At 34.9% G+C, this 23,157-nt stretch overlaps 1 protein-coding gene across 1 annotated transcript in view; it reads right to left on the bottom strand.

Moving 5' to 3' along the window:
• Window positions 1-37: 37 nt before the first annotated feature.
• Rxfp1 (relaxin family peptide receptor 1) overlaps window positions 38-23,157 on the bottom strand; it is a 130,680-nt gene continuing 107,560 nt past the window's right edge. The window contains exons 11-19 of the mRNA XM_048813570.1: window positions 22,516-22,587; window positions 18,184-18,255; window positions 12,058-12,129; window positions 11,276-11,313; window positions 9,550-9,565; window positions 8,501-8,730; window positions 6,275-6,685; window positions 5,244-5,462; window positions 38-2,980 (exon numbers count right to left, since the gene is read on the bottom strand). Coding sequence (XP_048669527.1) covers window positions 2,682-2,980; window positions 5,244-5,462; window positions 6,275-6,685; window positions 8,501-8,730; window positions 9,550-9,565; window positions 11,276-11,313; window positions 12,058-12,129; window positions 18,184-18,255; window positions 22,516-22,587 — 1,429 coding nt within the window. The 3' untranslated portion in view covers window positions 38-2,681. The remainder of the gene's footprint in view (window positions 2,981-5,243; window positions 5,463-6,274; window positions 6,686-8,500; window positions 8,731-9,549; window positions 9,566-11,275; window positions 11,314-12,057; window positions 12,130-18,183; window positions 18,256-22,515; window positions 22,588-23,157) is intronic.

The raw sequence follows: 23,157 nt of genomic DNA, 5'->3' as shown, positions 1-23,157 counted from the left end.
TCCAAGTACAAACAGTAGGAACTCCAAAGTAATCCACGTTTTTAGGTAGTTTATTTTCAAAATGAGTCTATACAATTATATATTCAATAAATGCAAATATTTTTGTTTCCCATATTTTTATGTTTCAATCATTTTTGCTGTATTTAAGCTACATGAACACTCCCACTTGTTTAAAGGTTTCAAATTATGAAAGCAAGAAATTCTAATAGACCAATTAGAGACCACAGAAGAACAAGTAGCTAAAAAGTTAAATCTTATGAACTGGTTGTGCAAATAGAAGGTAAAGTTATCTTTTGATGACAACTATTTTCTCCTTGGTATGAAACATCTAAGTGCAAACCTTTCCTGAAGTTAGGTTCCTGAATCAGTGCAGTCTAGCTCTTTTTTTCTTTTAGCTGCTCTACTGAGACATAACTCACATACCCATAAAATTTACCCATCCAAAGGATACAATCCAATGGTTTTTAGCATAATTGCAAAATCGTTTATCCATCCTCACAATCTTAAAACATTTTTTTTTAAGCCCAGGAAGATATCCTGCAATTCTTAGTACATTCTCAATCCCCACCCATCCCTTAGCAATCTTTAATTTACTTTCTGTCTCTTATGAATTCGCTTATTCTAGATTTTTCAAGTAAGTGGAATCATACTGTACTTGTCCTTTTATATCCAGCTTATATTCTTCATGTTGTAGCATGTATCAGAACTTCATTTCTTTTAATGGCTGAATGATATTCCATTGTATGTATATATACTACATTTCGTTTATCCGTTCATTGATTGATAGGCACTTGAGTTGTTTCCATCATATGACTAGTATTAGTAATGCTGCAATTAATATTTGCATGAAAGTATATATTTGAGTCCTCTTTTAATTTTTTGGGGAGGTTTGTATCTAAGAATGAAATTTCTGGATTATGGTAATTTTTAAAAAAATATTTATTTTTTAGTTTTAGGTGGACAAAACACCTTTATTTTACATTCATGTGGTTCTAAGGATCGAACCCAGTGCCTCATGCATGCTAGGTGAGCACTCTACCACTGAGCCATAACCCCAGCCCCTGAGTTATGGTAATTTTATTTTTAACTGTTTTTGAGGAGTTGCCAAACTTTTCCATGGGGGCTGCACCATTTACATTTTCTACATGCCTCTCCAACACTTACTTATTTTTTTATTGATTGATAACTATCCATTCTAGTAGGTGTGAAGTGTTTTCTCATTGTGGTTTTAATTTGCATTTCCCTGATAATTAGTGATGTTGAACATCTTTTCATGTGCTTATTGACCAGTTTTATATTTCTATGGAGAAATGCTTATTATAATCCACTGCTCATTTAAAAATTTTCATTGTTGTATAAGTTGTAAGAATTTTTCATGTATTCTGGATATTAATCACTTTTCAGATATATAATGCTCAATATTTTCTTTTATCCTGGAAGGTTGTCTTTTCACTGTTGATAACCTTTGATGCACAGCAAATTTTAAAGTGGATGAAATTCAAATTATTTTCTTCTTTTGTTGTTCATGCTTTTGTTGTCGTATATTTAAGGATCCTTTGCTGAATCCGAAGTCTTGAAGATTTACCCCTATGTTTTCTTGTAAGAATTTTATGGCGTTAGCTCTTACATTTAGGTTTCTGATTCATTTTGAATTGCTTTATATATATTTTGTGAAGTTTGGGTCCAACTTTATTCTTTGGCATGTGAATATCCTGCCAGTACACCATCTTTTGTTGAAAAGATGTTCTTCATGTGACGATCTTGACACTCTTCTTGAAAATCAATTGACTGAATAAGTGAGGGTTTATTTGTGAACTCCCAATTCTGTTCCATTGATCTGTTTATCAATGCTAGCTTTCCGCCTTTACTCCTTTGCAACATTCTCATTCCTCTTCCAATCCCACGCGATGACTTTCATTTAAACCAAAGCACAAAATGTGCAGGAAGTGACAGAGAGGTGCTGTTTTTGGATTTATAGCAAAGCATCCTTTGTTTGTAATAATAAAGGTGTTTTATTGGAGTGTATGAAGACTTGAGAAATAATAAGTATTCTTTTTTCCCCCCTAGTGCTGGTGATCATACCTAAGGCCTTGTGCATGCTGGGCAAATGCACTACCAGCAAGTTATACCCCCCGATCAAGAAGGATCCTTAAAACAAAATACTAATATTTTGGAAACAATTAAACATTTTCTTTGATGCTATTATATTGAGTATTCCAAAACCTTAAATCTTTACTTAAAAATGTCTATGATTCTTAAGTTTGCTTATGCATGACAGATGAAGCTCTAAACTAGGAACGGCTGACGGGCTTTGTGTGGCCTTTGTAGTTAAACACAATTTACAGATTGAAGAGATTCTGTACTGTCTACTTCTGGCAATTAACTGCCATGCAATGTGCACTGTGGGTACTGAATAAATGCATTTTAGAAGAATTAATTTCTCTGAGTATATATCTCTTAATTTTCTGTGCAAAATGTATATCTAATATATATGCATTACCAATATAATTACTTTCCTTTGTATGAGCATTAACTTCTTTATTTTTCCTTGTGTCCTTGTATACTGATTTGTCTTAGACATTATTATAAATTATTAATTTTTTGGTATTTGTTTAATACTATGAAATGCCTCCTGAAGCATTCTACAGTATTCTCTGTGAAGAAATGGGTTTCAGGGTTAGTTATGAAAAGGAATTGAGTCGAGTTGATTGAGAAATTAGTGACATTTCACAGGGGTCTGTGAAAGCAGCAGGCTTCTTTGACTCAGGTGGTATCTCCCGCAGTGGCCACATTTCCACCCAGAATGAGGAAGTGTATGTTTTCTGACTTCCTTTGCTCTTGAGAGACCTTCTTTGTCTGTAGTTATACCAAAACTGATGGATCATTTCTTTGAATGGTCTTGTGGTCAGAGTATAAAGAATTGGGTTCAAAGCACTGTTGATAGGCAGAATAAAAATCACAACCCAAGAATTTATGGTATCTGGAAGAGAGAAATTAAATAGACTGAGTGTGTATATATGTTTACAAGGTGTAGAAACCCCCTTTCCAGTATCTTCTACCCTCAACCCCTTTTGAGTCTTATTTTTTTCCTTTGATGACACATAATTAATTATCAAGTGTATATTGTTTTCAGGTATATTTCTTGAACACCAATATTTGATGGGGGTGCTGGTGACTCAAAGAAACAGTTTTACTTGCTAAGTAGCTTTTCCCAGGTAGATCAACAGAAGTACTCCAGCAGGTAGGAAAATTTGCCACAAAGTCATGACATAGTAGTATGATTTCATTTTAGGAAGCACCAGCCTTCAGTATTTAAATTATACCTTTTCAAATGTTTTAATTACTAGGTGGCACATACAGTATTCCTCAGAATATGTAGACTTCTCTTTAATAGATTTCTTTTGATTATTTGATTTAAAAAATAGATATGAATGTTTAGGCTTTTGACCAAATATTCATTCCAGTAAAAACATCTCTGGATAAATTCATTGTAAAAGTCATCTTAGCAGCTGGGGATGTAGCTCAGAGGTAGATTGCTTGCACAGCATGCATAGGCTCTGGGTTTGATCCCTAGTGCTAGAAAAAATAAATCACCTTAGCATAAATGCAACTACCAAATACTCATTTTCTTAAAACTATTTTGTGGTACTGGGGATTGAACCTAGGGCCTTGCATATACTAGGCAAGTGCTCTGCCACTGACGTACATGCCTAGCCCTCAGATGTTTATTATAATTTAATTGATGTTGTCTTTTTTTGGTTCATAAATATTATAAGATAAACAAAATTAAAATTTTATGTGCATATCTCTATGCATATATATAAAATTTCAATTTTATAATTTAGTATATAAAATACATTTAAAAAACATGAATATATATGGCATATGTTACCATTAACAAGGCTTTTTTATTATGGTTAAATATGCATAATGAAATTTACCCTTTAAACCCTTTTAAATATACAGTTCAGTAGCATGAAAGATGTTCATGTTGTTGTACAATAATCACCACAATCCATTTCCAGAACTTTTTCAACTTCCCATGTGGAAACTACCCCTGTTCAGCAATGACTTTCCATTCCACATCCCCAAACCCAGGCAACAACCATTCTAGGTTCTATGCATTTATTCATGTAAGAGGGATGATAAAGTATTTGTCCTTTTGTGTTTGGCTTATTTCATTTTCCATAAGGTCTTCAAGGTTCATCCATATTGTAGCCTGCGTCAGAATATCCTTCCTTTGTAATGCTGTAGAATAATCTGTTGTGTATATATATTACATCTTGTTTATCCATTTATCTATGTATGGACACTGGTATTGCTTCTTTTTTTGACTTTTGTCAATAATGCTGCTATGAATGTAGACATACAAATATCTATTTGGGTCCCTGCTTTATATTATTTTGGGTATTTTTCCAGAAGTGGAATCTCTGGACTATATGATATATCTATGTTTAATTTTTGGTAGAATCACTACATACTGTTTTCCATCTCTGTCGCACCATAAGTTCCTGTCAACAATGCACAAGTGTTCCACTTTCTCCACATCCTTGCTAACACTTGTAATTTTCTGTGTGTTTGAAAATAATAACCACCCTAATGGATGTGATATACATTGTTTTAAAATGATAACAGTGTTTTCTTCTATTATTCCTCACACTCTAGGGTAATGTTCTCTAAATTACATATATTACAGGATGAAAAATTTCTTACATTCTGAAAAAAAATGAGGTAATTATTTGATAACTGTTTTGCTATTTCTGTTTTCCTTGTTGGGCATGCGATTGATCTCAAACCTGCATGTCATGGATATTGGTTATTGTCCCTTTGTTGCCCCCACAGTAATTTTATTGAAACTGGGGATTGAACTCAGAGGTGTTTAACCACTGGACCACATCCCCAGCCCATTTTTATTTTTTATTTTGAGACAGAGTCTTACTAAATTGCTTAGGGCCTTGCTAAATTGCTGAGGCTGGCTTTAAACTTGTGATGCTCCTCCCTTAGCCTCCTGAGCTGCTGTTTCAGGCTTTTCCCCCTAGTAATTGTATCATTAGACTTTTATGGAAAGAATGGAACAGCTTCCTCTCAGGAAACATTTTAGTGATGAGCGGAGTGTAAGTACATAAAACCTTCACTCGTAATTCTTGAAACTAGTTAGTGTTAGGAATTTTAATTGCCTTTCTCAGAAGAACACTGCACAGATTTATTATTTCTTTACAGAAAGAAAAAAAAAAACTTTGTACCTGGTATTTCTATCTGAAGAAGTGAAAGAAATTTCAGTATAAAAATGGGTATCCAGCATAATGCATCAGTAAATACAATAAAGAAAAAACGCTTGGCAAGAATCATCTCTTTTTTAACTTGATTCCGTAATTCAGTTGCTGTTACAGTGCTTTGATGAACACTATAAAACATTCTTCCATAGGAAAAAACTATAATTATAAATGCCACCAAGTTAATACCTGTTTAGAAAACAAAGAATAGTAATAATGTATATGCACATTTTTTCAAAACAAGCAAATAAAACATGCCCTTAGGTGTTATTACTGAAGATTCAAAGGCTATGCTTTTTTTTTTTCCATACAGAATTACTAAGGTGCCCCTAAATCTTGAGTTTCCTTGCAGCTCTGGGTATGAAACCCAGGATCAAGCACTTTGTTGATGAGCTACATCTCCAGCCCATCATGAATTTTTTTTTAAGTTGAAGTATTATTGAAATAATAAAGAATGATAAGATGTTTAATTTTTAAAATGGCATATTAAGGTAAAATTCTGGTAATTTAATAAACGTCTTGGGCCTGGGCTTTTAACTTTCTGTATTAGTCATTTTTTTCATAATTCAATTACACTGTGCTACACTCAAGAATATTTTTATATTGCTAGTTTAGGACAGTTGTATGTATAATCTTAGGCCAAGATTGTGTGGCTACAATCCTGAATTTGAAAAGATAATAAATACCATTATATTCATATTGTAAATATATGTGTCAAAGAGCTAAAATATTTTGCTTAGTGATATTAGGGTGAATACATGAAACTCTAGTGTTTAGTTCCTTTTACTGAGTGCATCAGATTGACAGTTATATGATAAAAAAGCGATTTGGAGGAAAAAAGAATACCTATTGGGGATTCTGATAGAATTTAAATTCTCACTAAGAAAAACGAATGAGAAGATTTGAAATAAAAATTTGGAAACATTAGAAGGCACAATGAATTTCTTATTGTGAATTATCTCAAAATTTAATAAAGGGACATATAAAATAAAGTTTCTTACCAAGAAAAATTGTCACTGAATAAATCTGGGCTCCAATATTTTCTGTGTCTTCTGAATGAAGAGGGAAACAAACTCCATTGGTGCCATAGTAGTTTTTGAAAAAATCCTTATTGCTTAGTGGAATGAGAGCCACTATGAACCCAATCATCCAAATGAGAATCAGAACTGTTACTGTTCTGCATTTTCGAGGTCCTAAACATCTAAAAGGATACACAATGCAGATGTACTTTTCCAATGTCAGAAATGTTAAGAGTAAAACGGATACTTCTGTGGATAGAATGGCCAGAGATCCGGTAAGCTGACAGTGAATACTTTCTCTCCACAGCTGAGCATGCTTATTGTATTCTCCTCGAAACTTGAGATCAAATGCTCCGATCACAAATAAATAGATTCCCATTAGGCAGTCAGCACCTAGAGGGATCAGAAAGTTTCATAAGTTTAGAGAAATAATAGGCATAATGAATTCATCAAGAAGCAAGAATTTTTTGTGTGTAACGTTGGAATGGAACCCAGGGCCTCAGGCATGCTAGGCACCCCCTCTAGCACTGAGTCACAAACCTATCCCAGTAATAATATTTTTAATATTGGAAAAAATAAACCATTTTTTTCTGTCTTAGGAGGAGGTAATTTTCCTCTCCTAATATTTCACCAGATGGGGGTGTAGCTCAGTGGCAGAGTGCATGCTTAGCATGAGGGAGGCCCTGGGTTCATTTCCAGCCCCACCAAAACCAAAATTCATTTACTGATGAGGACCAATTCATCAACTGTCTTTCGTAACCACTCTTAGAACCATCTACTGTTAATTATCAAAGCATTTCTCCATTTTCCTTTAAAACACAAATCAATCACAGCAAGAACTTGTCTATTTTGTTCTGCATTATAGACCCATCACCTGAAAGTGTAGAATAAATGAATAAAGTCCAATTTTGTTGAATGTTCAGTCAGGGACTGAGGTAGGGACGACATTCTTTGTTTCAGCTTTTCCATTGAAATTCTCCTTGCTCAACAAGCTGAGGATATTATCCAAAAACCCAAAGAAAGTAATTCAGGAGTTTCTGTGATGGAGTAATGACTATGAATTTTGAAGTCTATCAATTTAGAAGATACAAATAATTACAGAGGGTTTCACAGTCGGTCCAATTTAGGAGGATTAAATTACTTACTAGAGCTGACCTAAGCAAAACTGTCCTCTCTTCCCATTTTACAACCTTCTTTGTCTACTTTTAGGTTCTCTCATTCCCTAAATCAGCTCTCAGTGTGTATACTACTTGGCATTTTTGCTTTTTAAGCAAATAGAAAGTGCTTGAAATATTTTGACTGTGCAAACATTCTGCACTAAGTCCCTAAAATCACATCATTATATAAATCACAAGGCTAGCCCTAATTCTTTAACACTGAAGTTAGACTGTAGCCTTCATTAGGAAAATTGAACTTAACTCAAACTTTTGTAAAAGAGTACAAAGTGGTAAACATTTGGACTTCTGCTTCTTACATAGTTTGTAAGGAAAAAAGCAATTAGCCATTAGACTTTGAATAAGCTTGGGGGTAGTTCATGTGACAGAACACATAAAACAATGAACATCTTGACATTTTACTTGCTTAAGGGATCCTAAATAGATTCTATACTATGTGACCCAAACTGTAAACATCCCGAGGACAGGTTTCTTGCTTGTTTTTCTTTGTAATCCTCATTAACAAAATATCTTGTAATCATATTTCAAAAACATTTAAAAAGTTAGTACTTATCTGAAAGCATTTTTATTTACATATTTCAAGTTATAAATGGAAAAGCTTCTAGTAGCTCAGAGACCAGAAAAATAACTAGCTGCTAAGTCACTGTCTACGAACTAGACATGCAAACAAAAATGTAAGCATCACTGTGGGTGTAAAAATGTGACCATAGAAGGCTACAATTTCACTTGTAGTAGAAGATTTTAAATGCTTTAACAAAATATCCCTTCAGAATCACTATATAAGAGAAAACTAGTGAATGAAAGCTTCATTAATCTATGTAAGGTGACTGAATATTTTTACTTTAAAACCTAAAACTTTCTTATCACTAAAGTAATTCTATTTTTATTGTAGAAAATGTGAAAATGACACATAAACAATAAGAAGAAAAATTTTAAAATTCCACAATTATATCACCTGTAGAACTTTTTTCCTAATAGAAATGCTTTTGTTTATTTCAAAACTATAGTTTCTCTTTAACCAGGATATACTCACAGCACAGAGAAATGATTGATATGGCATGCAGCTTGTTCTCAGATCTGATATAAGGTCGCATACAAATGACAAAAATATTTCCAAAGCAAGTAACCACAGATACAACCCAGACAAACACTCTCTGAATGATGCTTGCCAAAAGGTTCTCAAGGGATGAGATTCCATCAGTGTTTGGTTTACAGCTGCGAACATGGGGTGCATATCCACAATATTGGAATTTCTTAAAATATCTGGTATACAAAGGCAAGACAAAATAAGATTTTAGATTTAATTCAGTGTCACCATACACTAATATTTATTTTCAGCATTTTCTCAGTTGATGGAAGATATCTTAATATGAGGTTCAGAGGAACGCAAAGCACTAGAGATCCTGAAGTTTTAAATTTAATACTCTTTAACTTGATTTCACTGTCAAAGAATATGTGAGAGTAGCAAAAAAGACATGATGAATATACAAGTGTTAAACATGTCTTAGAATATAAATGAAGTGTTAGCTTGTGAGCAAATTAATTTAGCCAAAGAAACTATCAGCATTCATTCTATAAATGCACTGTTTGACAGCTCCATTGCTTACTCTATTGCATTGATCTTGCTTTTTAGCCCACAGGCAAAAAAATTAAGCGCTTTCTCTTTTGTGCATCTATGTCCTTCCTTCCTTTCTTCTTTCTGTACTGCGCACTGAACTCAGGTGCACTTCTCCACTGAGCTATATCCCCAGCTCTATTTATTTTTTTATTTCAAGACAGGGTCTCACTAAGTTGCTTAGGGTCTAAGTTGCTGAGGCTGGCCTCGAACTTGGAATCCTCCTGCTTCAGCCTCCCAAGTCACTGGATCACAGGTTTGCTCCAGGCTTCCATGACTTTTCTGTTGTAGAAGTTATTATGGTATCTGTAATACCTGGTGACATGCTTATCTTTCACACTGGAACAAAATTAAGGGTTCAATGACTATTTGTTGAGTAAATGCTTTCATCAGTAGAGAACTCGCTTCTTGATAAAGACATCACCTGGGGCTGGGGTTGTGGCTCAGTGGTAGAGAGCTTCCCTAGCATGTGTGAGGCACTGGGTTCAATCCTGAGCACCACATATAAATAAATAAAATAAAGGTCCACTGACAACTAAAAAAAGAAATTGAAAAAAAGGACATCACCTGGATAATTAATAAGTACTACGGTGTTGCTAACAACTCCAACACCATTTATTGAGCATTTTTTAGGCAACAGGAATGCATTCTCAAACAAACTCCACATATAGGTGTCGGTATTCCCATGAAAGGAGATGAATCTTCAACAGAGGCAAATTATTTCCTAAGAAATTTTCTAGTAATTGTAGAAATTGGAATTCAAATTAGATCTATTTGGCTCTAAAGCCATGTGTGCTGGCAAAACATAGAAAGTATCTTTACACTTTAAATCTATTAATACGTTCAACTAATTTGCCAGCTATATACTGAACATTTGCATCCCCCTCACTCCAACAAAATTCATGTGTTGCTATCCTAACCCCAATGCTTTTTGCATTCTAAATACACTTTCAAGAGCCATAGTAATGAAAGACAAAAACTTGATGATTACAATTTATCCCATCTCACTCAAGTTTGATTGCTGATAGTTCCATCCTGTGAACTTTTCTCTTGAACTTTGATGGTGATGAGAGCAGAATGTGAGGGAAGAAGGAGTGTTGACTGCCCTTTTCCTTTGCTTTATGTATTTTAGGCCTAAGTTTTTTTTTTTTTTATCAATAACGTTATTGTAGACCTTTGTTTGCTAGTTTGGGAGCTTAGCCTGAAGTCACCCATCTAGTAATAGTATACTGATTTCCTTTGAGGGAATTACTTCTTCTCCCTATGAGAAGTCATATGGAAACTTCAATGAGGCATTCCTTTATCCCCAAGCAAGATCAATTAGACTCTGTTTCCTGGAACTTGAGTCATACTGACAATATTTAGACAGATCAGCAGTGCCTGGAGGAGACTGCTGTTTAACTCTTTTGGCTTTGGTTCCTACCCAATTCAAGCTTGCTTTTTTAGTTACTTCTTAGCTTTCATGAGCTATACTATTTTTTCCCTAATAAACTGTTTTGGTTAATTTAGCAGACTGTTTTGTGTGCAATCAATACAGAGCACTCTCTGAAGAATCATGGAAAACAAAAACAGTACCCTGTGTAGACTTAAAGTATAAGCAAGATTACAGAGTTGGTGGTGACTGATAAGACACTTCTTACTGAAAATTAATTACCATGTTATGGAGATTTTTTTAATGCTTTCGATAAGATGGAAATCAATTAAAAATACTTTTAAAGCATATAATCAAAGGCACAACCAAACACACCATTTGAATAAAAATTTTCAAAGTTTCCATTTCATGTATGCTTGCTCTGATCATGCTTGGACATTGGGGACCCTTTTCAATGAGAAGTCCTCCCTTCCTTCTTTCTTTTACAGTAATTATTTATTTATGATTATTTTATATTGTTATATATGTATATATACAAACACATATATGTTTCTACTTCTTCTGATACTATGTGTACAAATTCTTAGCTCATTAGGCAAATGTCAATATCTGTGACTATATTATCAGAGCTGAGAGCTTCTTACAAGAAAGAGTAGGTTCCTCCTATACTCATGTTCGCTGATGCTTACAAAGTCTCCTATGAATTCTTTTTGACTGTGGAAAACTAAAAATCATCCACCCAATGTCAAAGTTTTTAGAGTTAATTATTGTTTATATATATGTGAATTTGTTTAGGCTGCTGTAACAAAAATGCTATATATTGAGTGGCTTAAACAATAATTTCTCATAGTTCTGGAGGCTGGGAAGTTCAAGATCAAGGTGCCAGCAGTTTCTGTGTCTAGTGAGGTTCTGCTCCCTGGTTCATAGATGGCTGTCTTCTTGCTATGTTTCACATCATGGAAGGGGCAAGGGAGGTCTCTGGAGTGCCCTTTTTAGGAGCATAAATCTTATTCATGAAGGCTTTGCTGTAATAACCTAGGGATATATATATANCAAATTAAATGAACTAAAGTTGATATTTTTAAGGCAATTCTTAGATGTTAACAGAATTTTTTCTTTTTGTGTGTGTGTTTGGTGCAAGTTATGATTTACATGATATAGAATATTCCTTCCTAGAGTAAGGATGCCTTTAATAAATTCTTAAACACCCAGAACTAAAAGAGCAATATGCACAGATACCTTCATAAAGTCAAAGCAAACAATTTAAGTTCTTAGTGACTTACAGAAAAATATAAAATGAGTATCATTACTTATTTTTTTTTCAGTACTAGGGATTGAACCCAGGGACTAGCATGTACTAGGCAAGTGCTATACCATTGAGCTACATCCCCAGCCCCTTATTATTTAGTTTTTACTTTAATTAACATGTAATACAAAAGTAATACCTGTCTGCTTGTTCCCATCAAACACTCATCTTTATATTTTTATAGAGATTTACTAAAATCCCCGAAATAAAGCTCATAAGAAAGTTTCTAAAACATATACGTTGTCAGTACTGAAATAATGATGTTATCATAAAACTATCCCCAATGTGTGTACTTACAGAGACTTGAGTTTGACTAGATAATCAAATTGATCTGCTTGAATTTCCTGGATCGGGTTGTAGGAAATATTCCTGTTTTTTAAAAAAGGCAACATTCTAAAAATGGCTGAGTAAAGAAAGTATATCTATTGACCTCAAATTACTAAATATTCACCAAGAAAATAAAAAGTATAGCACCACTCAAAATGAATAAAAGGCTTAAATGTAACACCTGAAACTGTAAAACTACTAGAAGAAAACATAGTGAGAAGCTCCATTGGTCTGGGCAATGGCTTTTTGGATATGATCCCCAAAACATAGGCAATAAAAACATAGACAAATGAGACCAATTTAAACCAAAAAGCTTCTGCACAATCAAGGTAAAATTCAACAGAGTGAAGAGACAATCACTAGAACAGGAGAAGATATTTGCAAATATGGGGAGAGTTTAATATTCAAAATGTATAAGGTACTCAAACAACTCAACAGCAAGAAAACAAATAATTGAATTAAAAACAGACAAAGGGCCTGAACAGACACACAATCGGCCAACAGATACATAAAAACACTTAACATCACTAATCATCCGAGAAATGAAAATTAAAACCACAATGAGATCTATAACCTCACATTATAGCTCACTGTGTCTTTAAAAAATGGTAAAATTAGGGCTGATGAGGATGTGGAGAAAAGGGAATCTTTTTACACTGTTGGTGGGAATGTAAATTAGTATGATCATATGGTAATTAGTATGGAGATGCCTCAAAAAATTAAAAATAGAACTGTCATATGATCCTAGCTATATATCCTAAGGAAATGAAATACGTATGTTGAAGAGACACTGCACTCCCACGTTCATTACAGCATTATTGACAATAGCCAAGACACAGAATCAACCTACATGTCCATCAACAGATGATGGATGTTTGGTATGCTCTAGCCAATTCCATAAACCAAAGGCTGAATGTTCTCTCGCATAAGTGGATGCTGATTCATAATGGTGGGGGTATGGAAAGAATGGAGGAAATTTGATTGGGCAAAGGGGAGGGGCAGGGCATGGGGACAGGAAAGATGGTGAAAATGAGATGAACACCATTACTCTAGGTAATGTATGACTGCACATATGGTGGGACTCTACATCGTGTACAACCAGAGAAATGAAAAGTTGTGCTCCATTTGTGTACAATGAATTGAAATGCATTCTGCTGTCATATATACCTAATTAGAATAAATGTTTTTAAAAAGAAAATAGTATGGTGTACATATGCAATTAAATTCCTTGAGAAAGAAGGAAATCCTAGCATTTGGAACAATGTGGATGAACCTGGAGAACATGACTCTGAGTGAAAAAAGTCAGGTACATGATCTCACTTATCCAAAAAAGTTGAACTCACAGAAGTAGAAAGTAGAATACTGGTTTTCCCAGGGGCTGAAAGCAGGAGCAGGCAGGGGGAGGGAGGGATTGGGAAGGCATTTGCCAAAGGGTATAGAGTTTCAGTTAGACAGAAAGAACAAGTGCAAAAGATCTGTTGCACAACATGGTGATGATAGTAATGATGTATTGTGTTCTAAAAATTGCTGAATGTTTTTGAATGTTATCATTAAAAATGCTAAAGATTTTGAATGTTATCACCACACACACTCACAAAGTGATAAGTACACAAGGTAATACATATGTTAATGAACTCAATTTAGCTGTTCCACAATGTACACATATTTCAAAACATCATGTAGTACATGATAAATATGCACAATTTTTATATATCAGTTAAAAATGTGTAGGAAGTACACTTGCCTCATATAGTTGATTGTACATTTAAGTGAATTGATGGAGATAAACACTTAGAACAACGCCTGGCTGATAATAAGTACTCCATGGCAAGAGCTAATACAACTTGGGAAGAGGTGGAGCTGTCAAGAGGGCCTGGCCAGGGAAGTGATGGGCCACCCAGAGAGAGCCACACCTACTTCATATTTTGCCTAGGATTTGATGTGGTTTACATAAAACAAAAAGAATTTCATTTAATCAAAATTTGAATTAAAAGAATCACATTGTGTATCTTTTACAATGAATTTTATGTCAAAGAGTGACATACTGTATTTGCACTTTGTGAAGCATAAAATGAAAACTAGGCTTTTCATTTCATGTAGCTACTACTAGGCTATATCTAGGGACAAAGAGAGATAAGAGTGAAAGAACAGCTGAGTCCATAGGGAGGACATATCAGAATCTGTTTTCCCCTCCTGCTGCACTCCCACTCACCATCAAGATTCTTTGTAAAATACTTTGAAACAGAAAGCATTGATTAAGGGAGTTTCTCAGAGAAGTTCTAATTTTAAGAAATTTACTCAAATGTCATGTATAACAAAAGGAAGTGGACTCAGCAAACTGGGAATAAACAGAAACTACCTCACATAATAAAGGCCATAGGTACACTCCATAAATAATATACTTGATGGTGGGCTGGGGTTGTGGCTCAGCGGTAGAGCGCTTGCCTAGTATGTGCGAGGCCCTGGGTTCGACCACATGAAAATAAATAAATAAAAATGAAGGTATCGTGTCCGACTACAACTAAAAAATAAATACTAAAAAAAATATGGGCTGGGGTTGTGGCTTAGTGGCAGAGTGCTTGCTTGCACATGTGAGGCACTAGGTTGATCCTCAGCACCACATAAAAATAAACAAAATAAAGATATTGCATACATCTATAACTAAAAAATATTTTATATTTATACCCAAAGGACTTAAAAACAGCATACTACAGGGACAGAGCCACATCAATTTTTATAGCAGCACAATTCACAATAGCTTAACTGTGGAACCAACCTAGATGCCCTTCAGTAGATGAATGGATAAAAAAATGTGGCATATATACATAATGAAATATTACCCAGCAATAAAAGAGAATAAAATCGTGGCATTTTCAGGTAAATGGATGGAGTTAGAGAAGATAATGCTAAATGAAGTTAACCAATCCCCCAAAAAACAAATGCCGAATATTTTCTTTGATATAAGGAGTCTGATTCATAGTGAGATAGGCAGGGAAGCATGGGAGAAATAGATGAACTCTAGATAGGGCAGAGGGGTTGGAGGGTAAGGGAGGGGGCATGGGGTTATTAATGATGGTGGAATGTGATGGACATTATCATCCAAAGTACAGGTATGAAGACACAAATTAGTGTGAATATACTGGGTATACAACCAGAGATATGAAAGATTGTGTTCTATATGTGTAATAAGAATTGTAATGCATTCCATTGTCATATATAAATAAAAATATTTTAATAAATAATATTTATATATTATATATATTTTATTTTTTCTAAGTTATAGATGGATGCAATATCTTTATTTTGTTGGGAAAATACCAGAAGTTTTTCCTTTAAGAACAGCTTATTTCTTTTCATTACTTCTAACTCACATCGTATTCAAAGTCTTAGCCAGAGCAATTAGGCAGAAAAAGAAAAAAAAAAAAGGATCCAAATTAGAAAAGAAGATGGATTATTTCTGTTCACAGATGATGTGATCTTTTATTTATTTATTTATTTATTTATTTATTTTTATGTGGTGCTGATGATAGAACCCAGGGCCTCATTGGTACTAGTGAGCGCTCTACCGCTGAGCCACAACCCCAGCCCAGATGATGTGATCTTGAATGTAGAAAACTCTAAATACTTAACAAAAACAACAAAAATGTTAATACTACTAAATCCAGCAAAGTTGTAGGACACAAAATCAACACATAAGAATCAGTTGTGTTTCTCTACCCAGCAAACAATCCCCAAAAGGAAATTAGGAAAATAACCTCATTTACATTAATATCAAATGAGTAAAGTACTTAAAGAAACTTAAGAAGGTGAAAGATATGTTGTATACTGAAAACCACAAAACATTGCTGAAAGAAATTAATGACATTTTTTATGACTGTTCCCTCCAAAACTTAGGTTGAAGTTTAATTGCCTTTGCAACAGTGTTGAGAGATGGGGCCTTTAAGAGGTGATAAGGTCACCAGGGCTCTGCCTCAAGCATGGATTCATTCCGTTATTGCAGAAGCAGGCTTCTGATTGCAGGATAAATTTACCTTCAGCTGCTCCCCCATCCACTCTTTTCCCATGTGGTACATTCTGCTATGTTATGTTGCTGCAAGAAGGCCTTCACTAGATGTGGCCCTTCAGTTTTGTATTTCCCAGTTTCCAGAACTGTGAGCCAAAGAAACTTCTATGGTTTATAAATCGCCCAGTCTGTGGTGTTTTGTTATAAGCAGCAAAAAATGGATTAAGTCAACATCAATGAAAGGAAAAACATCCCATGTTCATATGGAAATTCAAGGGAGCCCAAATGACCAAAAATCTTGAAAAAAAAAAGAATAATAAAGCTAGATATCTCACACTAACTGATATCAAAAGAGTACAAAGTGATAGTAATCAAACACTATGGTACTGGCATAAAGACAGACATGCAGAGCAATGGAATAGGATGCAGAGCCCATGAATAAACCCACACATAAATAGTCAAATGATTTTTGACAAGAGTGCCCCGGGCTATTCAATAGGGAAAGGAGAGTCTTTTCAACAAAGTGTGTTGGGAAAATTGAATATTCACAACCAAAAGAAAGCAGGTAGACGTTCATCTTATACCATATACATAATTAACTCAAGATTAGTCAAAAGCCTCAACATCAAACCATAAATCTCCTAGAAGGAAATAGGGGGAAAAGTTTCATGATTTTGGATTTGGCAATAATTTCTTTAATATGGCAGCAAAAGCATAGGAACAAAAAAAATTGTAAGAACTGGATTATATCAAAATGAAAATCTTATGCATCAAAGGACAATATAACAGAATTAAAATACAAAGGGCTTGCAAATTTTATATCTGAAATGGGGCTAATATCCAAAATGTATGCAAAGAGCTCCAAAAATCAATAACAACAAAATAATTCAATTAAAAGATGGGCAAAGGACTTGAGTACATCTTTCTCCAAAAAACCATACAAGTGATCAATAAACACATGAAAAGAAACTCAGCATCACTAATCATTAGAGAAATGCAGATGAAAACCACAAGGAGGTTCAATTTCACATCCATTAGGATGTCTATTATCAAAAAACCAAAATTATTAAGTGTTTGGAGGACATAGAGAAATTGGAACCCTTGTGCACTGATTACGGAAATGTCAAATGGCTCAAATCCTATGGAAAACAGAATCAAAGGTAGAATAAAAATGGAATTGCCATATGATCTAGTAATTCTCTTCTGGGGGTATACAGGTGGTCTCTGACTTAACATGGTTTGACTTGTGATTTTTCACTGTATATAGCATAAAAGCAATTCACCTTTAAATTTTGATTTTGGTCTCTTCTTGGGTCAGCAGTATGTGGTATGATAATTGTAGTGAGCTGCAGCACCCATGCATTCACAGGGTAAAAAAAGGATAGTCTACAGTGTATAATGTTGGTAAATGATGATGTGTAGTAGTTTATGTGTATTAAGTGCATTTTTTTACTTATGATATTTTCAATTTATGATGGGTTTATTGGGATGGGATATAATCTTATTATAACTGAAGATCAAAGAATTAAAAGTAGAAACTCAAAACAGGTATTTCTACACCCATGTTCATAACATTATTATGCACATAGCAAAAAGGTAGATGCAATCCTTTTCCATTAATTGATGAATGAATAAACACAATGTGTGGTATATAGGTACAATGGAATATTATTCAGCCTTAAAAAGGAAGGAGATTCTGACACATGCTACAAGATGAATGAAATTTGGAGACATCATGATAATTGAAACAAGCCAGCTACAAAATGACAATTACTGAGTGATTTCAACTGGATGAGGTACTTAGGCTAGTCAAATGCATGGAGATGGAAAGTAGAATGGTAGTTTCCCAGGGCTGTCGGGGAAGGGTGAATGGGGATTTAGTATTTCATGGTTACAGAGTTTCAGTTTTGCAAGATGAAAAAAAAAAATTCTGGAGGAGGTTGGTGGTGATGATTGCAGACCAATGTGAATGTAGTTGATGCCATTCAACTGTACACCTACCAATGGCTAATTTTACCTTATGCTTATTTTATCACAATTAAAAACATTAATAAAATAAAGCAATGAGGTGGGGAAATTAATAGAAGTCTTACAATTGTGACAGCTCCTTCAGATCCTTAAATATGCGTGGTGGAAGATTTTCAATCTTATTACAACCTAAATCCCTAGGGAAACAATTGCAAACGTTATTTTCTGAAGACTTTATTTGTTGTTCTGATGTCTGCTATGAAACCAACATATAACTTCTCAACAATGTTGTTGGTGAGTTGTGTTAATTAACAAAAGTTTAAGAGTGTATTTTTGGTGCTGGGGATTGAGCCTAGGGCCTTTTACATGCTGAGCCTATGACTTATCACTGAGCTCAACCCCCAACCCTGTGAAGCCAAAGTGATTTTAAAAAATGGATAAAATGAGAAAATATTTAACAAATATTTTATCCCATTTCAGCATTTCATCAGAAACAAATACTTATGATTATTTGATCTGGTTTTAATAGTTTCAATGTTCTGATTTTTCACTGTACAATAGTGTAAAAGCAATTTACCTTTGAGTTTCGGGTTTGGTCTCTTCCTGGGTCAACAATATGTGGTATGGTACAGCAGTGGGCTGCAGCACCCAGTTGGCCATGCAGTCACAAGGGTATGTATGTATTACATCCTTTATTCCTCCCCTTCCCTTCTTTTTGTGTTAGAGTAAGAATATGGTTTGGAGTCTTATTTTTTTTCTTCTGCTTGAGTTTATTGTGATTATCATATGGAAGTCTATTATTTCAAAAGCAAGTTTCTTTCCCAGGTGAAATGCATGGGATCTCACATTCTCCTGGGTAGGATTCTTTGTGATCTCATGTATGTCTAGGAGGTCTCCCTAATAGGGTATGACCCTGAAGTTTAGTTGTAAGGTTTTATCTGCAGAACCTCTCACGGAAGCTTTGACAGGGGCAGATTCCATGAGAAAGGACTCAGATTCTTCTAAACAAAAGACAGTTTCAGCAAACTTGAGCTCTCTAAGGTGATGGGGAGATGGAAAAGGAAGCCTAGCCATTTCCCCTCTCTGCATCCAAATTAGTTACCATGGTGATTGATAGGAGAACAGATTTACTTGTTACGTATCCTGGTTGGTTTATAAATCAAAATTCAGGTTTCTCAACTTTGGGGGACAGGATGATTTTAGGTAGAGTTCTAAACACTAAAAGTGAGTGGATAATATAATCTGACAAATGCTATCAATGCCTTTGCTGTGAATGCCTATTTTCATACTGCAAACTAAACCTGGAGACTATTTTTGTGGTTTACATATTTATGGGCAAATTGTCTATGCAGATGAGTTGTTCTGCTTTGACGATCAAATGAATCTTTCTAAGATTTCATTCCTTTCATAAAATCTCACAGTAGCTTCTTGTTGCCTAGATGATAAATTCAAAACTGCTTGGTGTGATATGAGATGTATATCAGTATCTGTCATTCTGACGTCAGTCTTTCCAATCTCCTTTCCTATCACTTGCTATTCACTGTAACTTACACCATGGTCTGAAGGCACTTCAGTGTTCTGACCTCTGCACTTTGGCCTGGGTGGCTTGTCTTTTGCCTATCCTGGCCTCTCCTCCTTGCCCTTTTGGTGATCCCAAATCATCCTTCAAGATTCCATTCAAATGACATTCCCTTTTAACTTCCAGTGCCCAGGAGGTTAGGTCTTCTGTCCCTATGCATTCTCCTACATATTCTATCCCAGCACACATGACACATATGGTACATGGAACATCAGGTGAACATTGCTTCCGTATACACGTCTGCTTCCCTTCTGAAAGATGTGAGCCCCTTGAGGATACGAACTATACCCATTCAGTGTGGGCTATTCTGTGCCTCACTCAGTTTTGGACTAGCTGTTTTTTTTCCATCCTGGTGAGAAGACTCTTAATAGGCTGAGTCTGCTTCATATTTAGGTAAGAGTTGATATGATTAAGTTCCTTGAACAGGAAGCCAAGTAAAATATTGATCATCTTAGAAAGGCGACGTGCCAAATTTAAAGTAGTCCTCTAGGGTATTAAAACTCAAAAAATATGTTTAACAATTTCTGGTGGAAGTGTGGGTTTTGGCTATCAGAGCAAATTCTAATATATAGTTTTTATAGCGGGAATTATGTAATGAGATAGTATTGGCCTCAATCCTAAGTGACATGTAAAAACATAATTTTCTTAGCTTTAGATTAGGACAGCTGGGATAAACTTAATTGGACTCAAGGTTTATTTCTGAATGGGTTCGGGAAACATCTACTGTAGTTGTTGACTTTATTTATTTATTATTATTTTTTTGGGTGCTGGAGATTGAACTCAGGTCTCACCCATGCAAGGCTAGTACTCTACTACTGAGCTATGCTCCCAGCCCATTAGCAGTTAACTGTAAACCATAAATAAAAGTAAGCACATGGCAAAGATTTCCTGTCACAGGAATAAGTTAAAGTCCTCTGTGACAAGTGAATCCTGTGTTGTCAATATATTTACCTTCATTAGTTCTATTGATGTGACAAGAGCCTGGAGGAGCACACAGTAGAGCCCAACCCTCCTATGAAGGGGAAGTTGAGATCTAGACTGATCCATTGAAAGCTATCACTTCTTAGAAACCTTGCCGTTTTTCTCCTTATAAATCTGAATTTTCAAGCAAGTGTCTACTATGGGATTGGGCAGGCCATAGGTAGGACTAATCATTGGCCTGTTACCCTCTTTGCAGCTTTTGTTATTCTTTCTTTTACCTCTGAACCTAGATTAGCACTGGTTATGGACCAAGCTATTTGTGTTCCATATTCTTGGTCTTTAGGGATGTATAAAATCTGCACCTGGTTGCCACCATGAAGACTAGGTTGTGTAGTAACTGTCCTCTAGTGCTTTCAAGTTGGATAAAACAGGAGAAATATGGATCCCTTGACTAGCTTGTATTTTAACAGTTAAATAATATCTTTGGATCATCTAGATGGATTTTTCCCTGTTACGAAAAATAATTTCCTATGTGCTGATGATAAGGTTCAGTTGCCATATGCCAGAAGTCCTCACAACAGGCCTTGGTTCTAATTATCTATTGAGATTTTCTTGCATGTTTGTGAATGATTGGGTATTGCCTACTAAAAAATCTTTCAAGCTAATAATTACAGAAAAATGTTGGATTTTTTCTTTGCTCCTTCCCCCTCCTTCCTTCCTTTCTTTCATTCATACTGGGTGTTAAACCCAGGAGTGCTTTACTACTGAGCCATATCCCCATTTCTTTTTATGTTTTTATTTTGAGACAGTGTCTTGCTAAGTTGCTGAGGGTCTCGTTAAGTTGCTGAGGCTGGCTTCGAACTTGTGATCTTCCTGCCTCCAGAGTCACTGGGTTGACGGTATGTACCATCATGTCCCTACTAAAAATGTTCGGTTTTCAATGGCTTGCTTGAAAGTGTTTTGAAGCAGAATGCAAGATTGTTTTCTAACGAATGCTCCTGCTCAGGAACAGGAATTCTCTCTACCTGTTTCAGTGCTTAGCTAAGGTATTCAGGTGTCATTTCATAACATTCTAGTTATGTTCTTTGTTTCATGGAAAAACTTTAATAAACCAGTATTCTGCCCAGATAATTGTCAAAACACATAGATTTGTCCAAAATTTGGATTTTTTTCCCCAGAAAATTGATATTAAAAAATTAAACATTTTTTTAAAGGGTGTGCACTTCATTCATTGTTCCATATCTATTTTATCTTGACAACCAACTACTCTGTGGTTGGGCCAATAAGGCTTTGCTTCACCTTTAGTTATTGGTATTCGAGCACAAACATTATAAAAATACTTTTAAAATTATCTCTTTCTTCTGTTATTATAGATAGGGATGTTATTCATGGCAGTATCTAGTTTCCTTATGAATCCAAGGTTATCCTTTAGTTTCAGAATCAGAATATTGAGGACTTTTAATCTTTTTTTTTTTTTTGTACTGGAGATTGAACCAAGGGGTGCTTTACCACTGAGTCACTTCCCAGCCCCCTTTTTTGGAAGGTCTCGCTTAAGTTGCTTAGGGCATCACTGAGTTGCTGAGGCTGGCCTCAAATTTGTGATTCTCCTCTCTCAGCTTCCTAGCCACAATAATAACAGGTATGTACCACCATGCCCAGCTGGTGTCTTTTAATCTTATGATCCCTGAATACTAACCCTCTAGGAAACTTAAATACAAAATTGTGTCCCCTTTGAAACATTGGAACATAGTGGTATAGAATATATTTATTTATTCATTTTTCCCTGGCCTTATACTTTCTCTACAGCTGTGTTTCCTTTATCCCACTTTTCTCAAATATTTATCTCATGTTTATTTTTGCAAGCCATCTGAATTCCTTTGTGACCCAGGGTACATATAACAAATATGAAATAAAATAATGGTAAAAAATTCTTAACAATTCTTTTAGTCAAACTTACAATTCATCTAGTTTCTGGAGATGTGCAAAACTATTTTCACTTAAGTGATTAATTTTGTTTTTCCTCATTACCCTGAAATAAAAAAAGAAAAATACATTTTTACATCCTGAGGTACTTATTGCTTAAATTACTAAAGACATTATCAGTATGCAAAAATAAAGGTAATGAATATACAGTGCATGTTTCACATCGAGAGATTTTGAAGTAGTATGATTAACTATCTAATTCAATTTTGATATCAAAGTTCCCAAATTATCCCTCCATCTCTCCCTACTTCTCTTTTCATTCGTCCTTTCTGTGCTGGGGACTGAACAGAGGGCCTGTTGCATGTTGGGCACGTGCTCTACCACTGGGCTACATTCCCAGGCCTACCATCCCAAATCTTTTATTTTTATTTTATTTTATTTTAAATTTTTTATTGTTGGTTGTTCAAAACATTACAAATTTCTTGATATATCATATTTCACACTTTGATTCAAGTGGGTTATGAACTCCCATTTTTACCCCATATACAGATTGCAGAATCACATCCGTTACACATCCATTGATTTACATATTGCCATACTAGTGTCTGTTGTGTTCTGCTGCCTTTCCTATCCTCACTATCCCCCCTCCCCTTCTCTTTTCTTCTCTCTTCTCTCT

The sequence above is a fragment of the Marmota marmota genome, unplaced genomic scaffold (genome assembly GCF_001458135.2).
Source record: "Marmota marmota marmota unplaced genomic scaffold, marMar, whole genome shotgun sequence".
Classification (NCBI taxonomy): Eukaryota; Metazoa; Chordata; class Mammalia; order Rodentia; family Sciuridae; genus Marmota; species Marmota marmota.
This window is presented reverse-complemented; position numbering and strand designations above follow the sequence as displayed.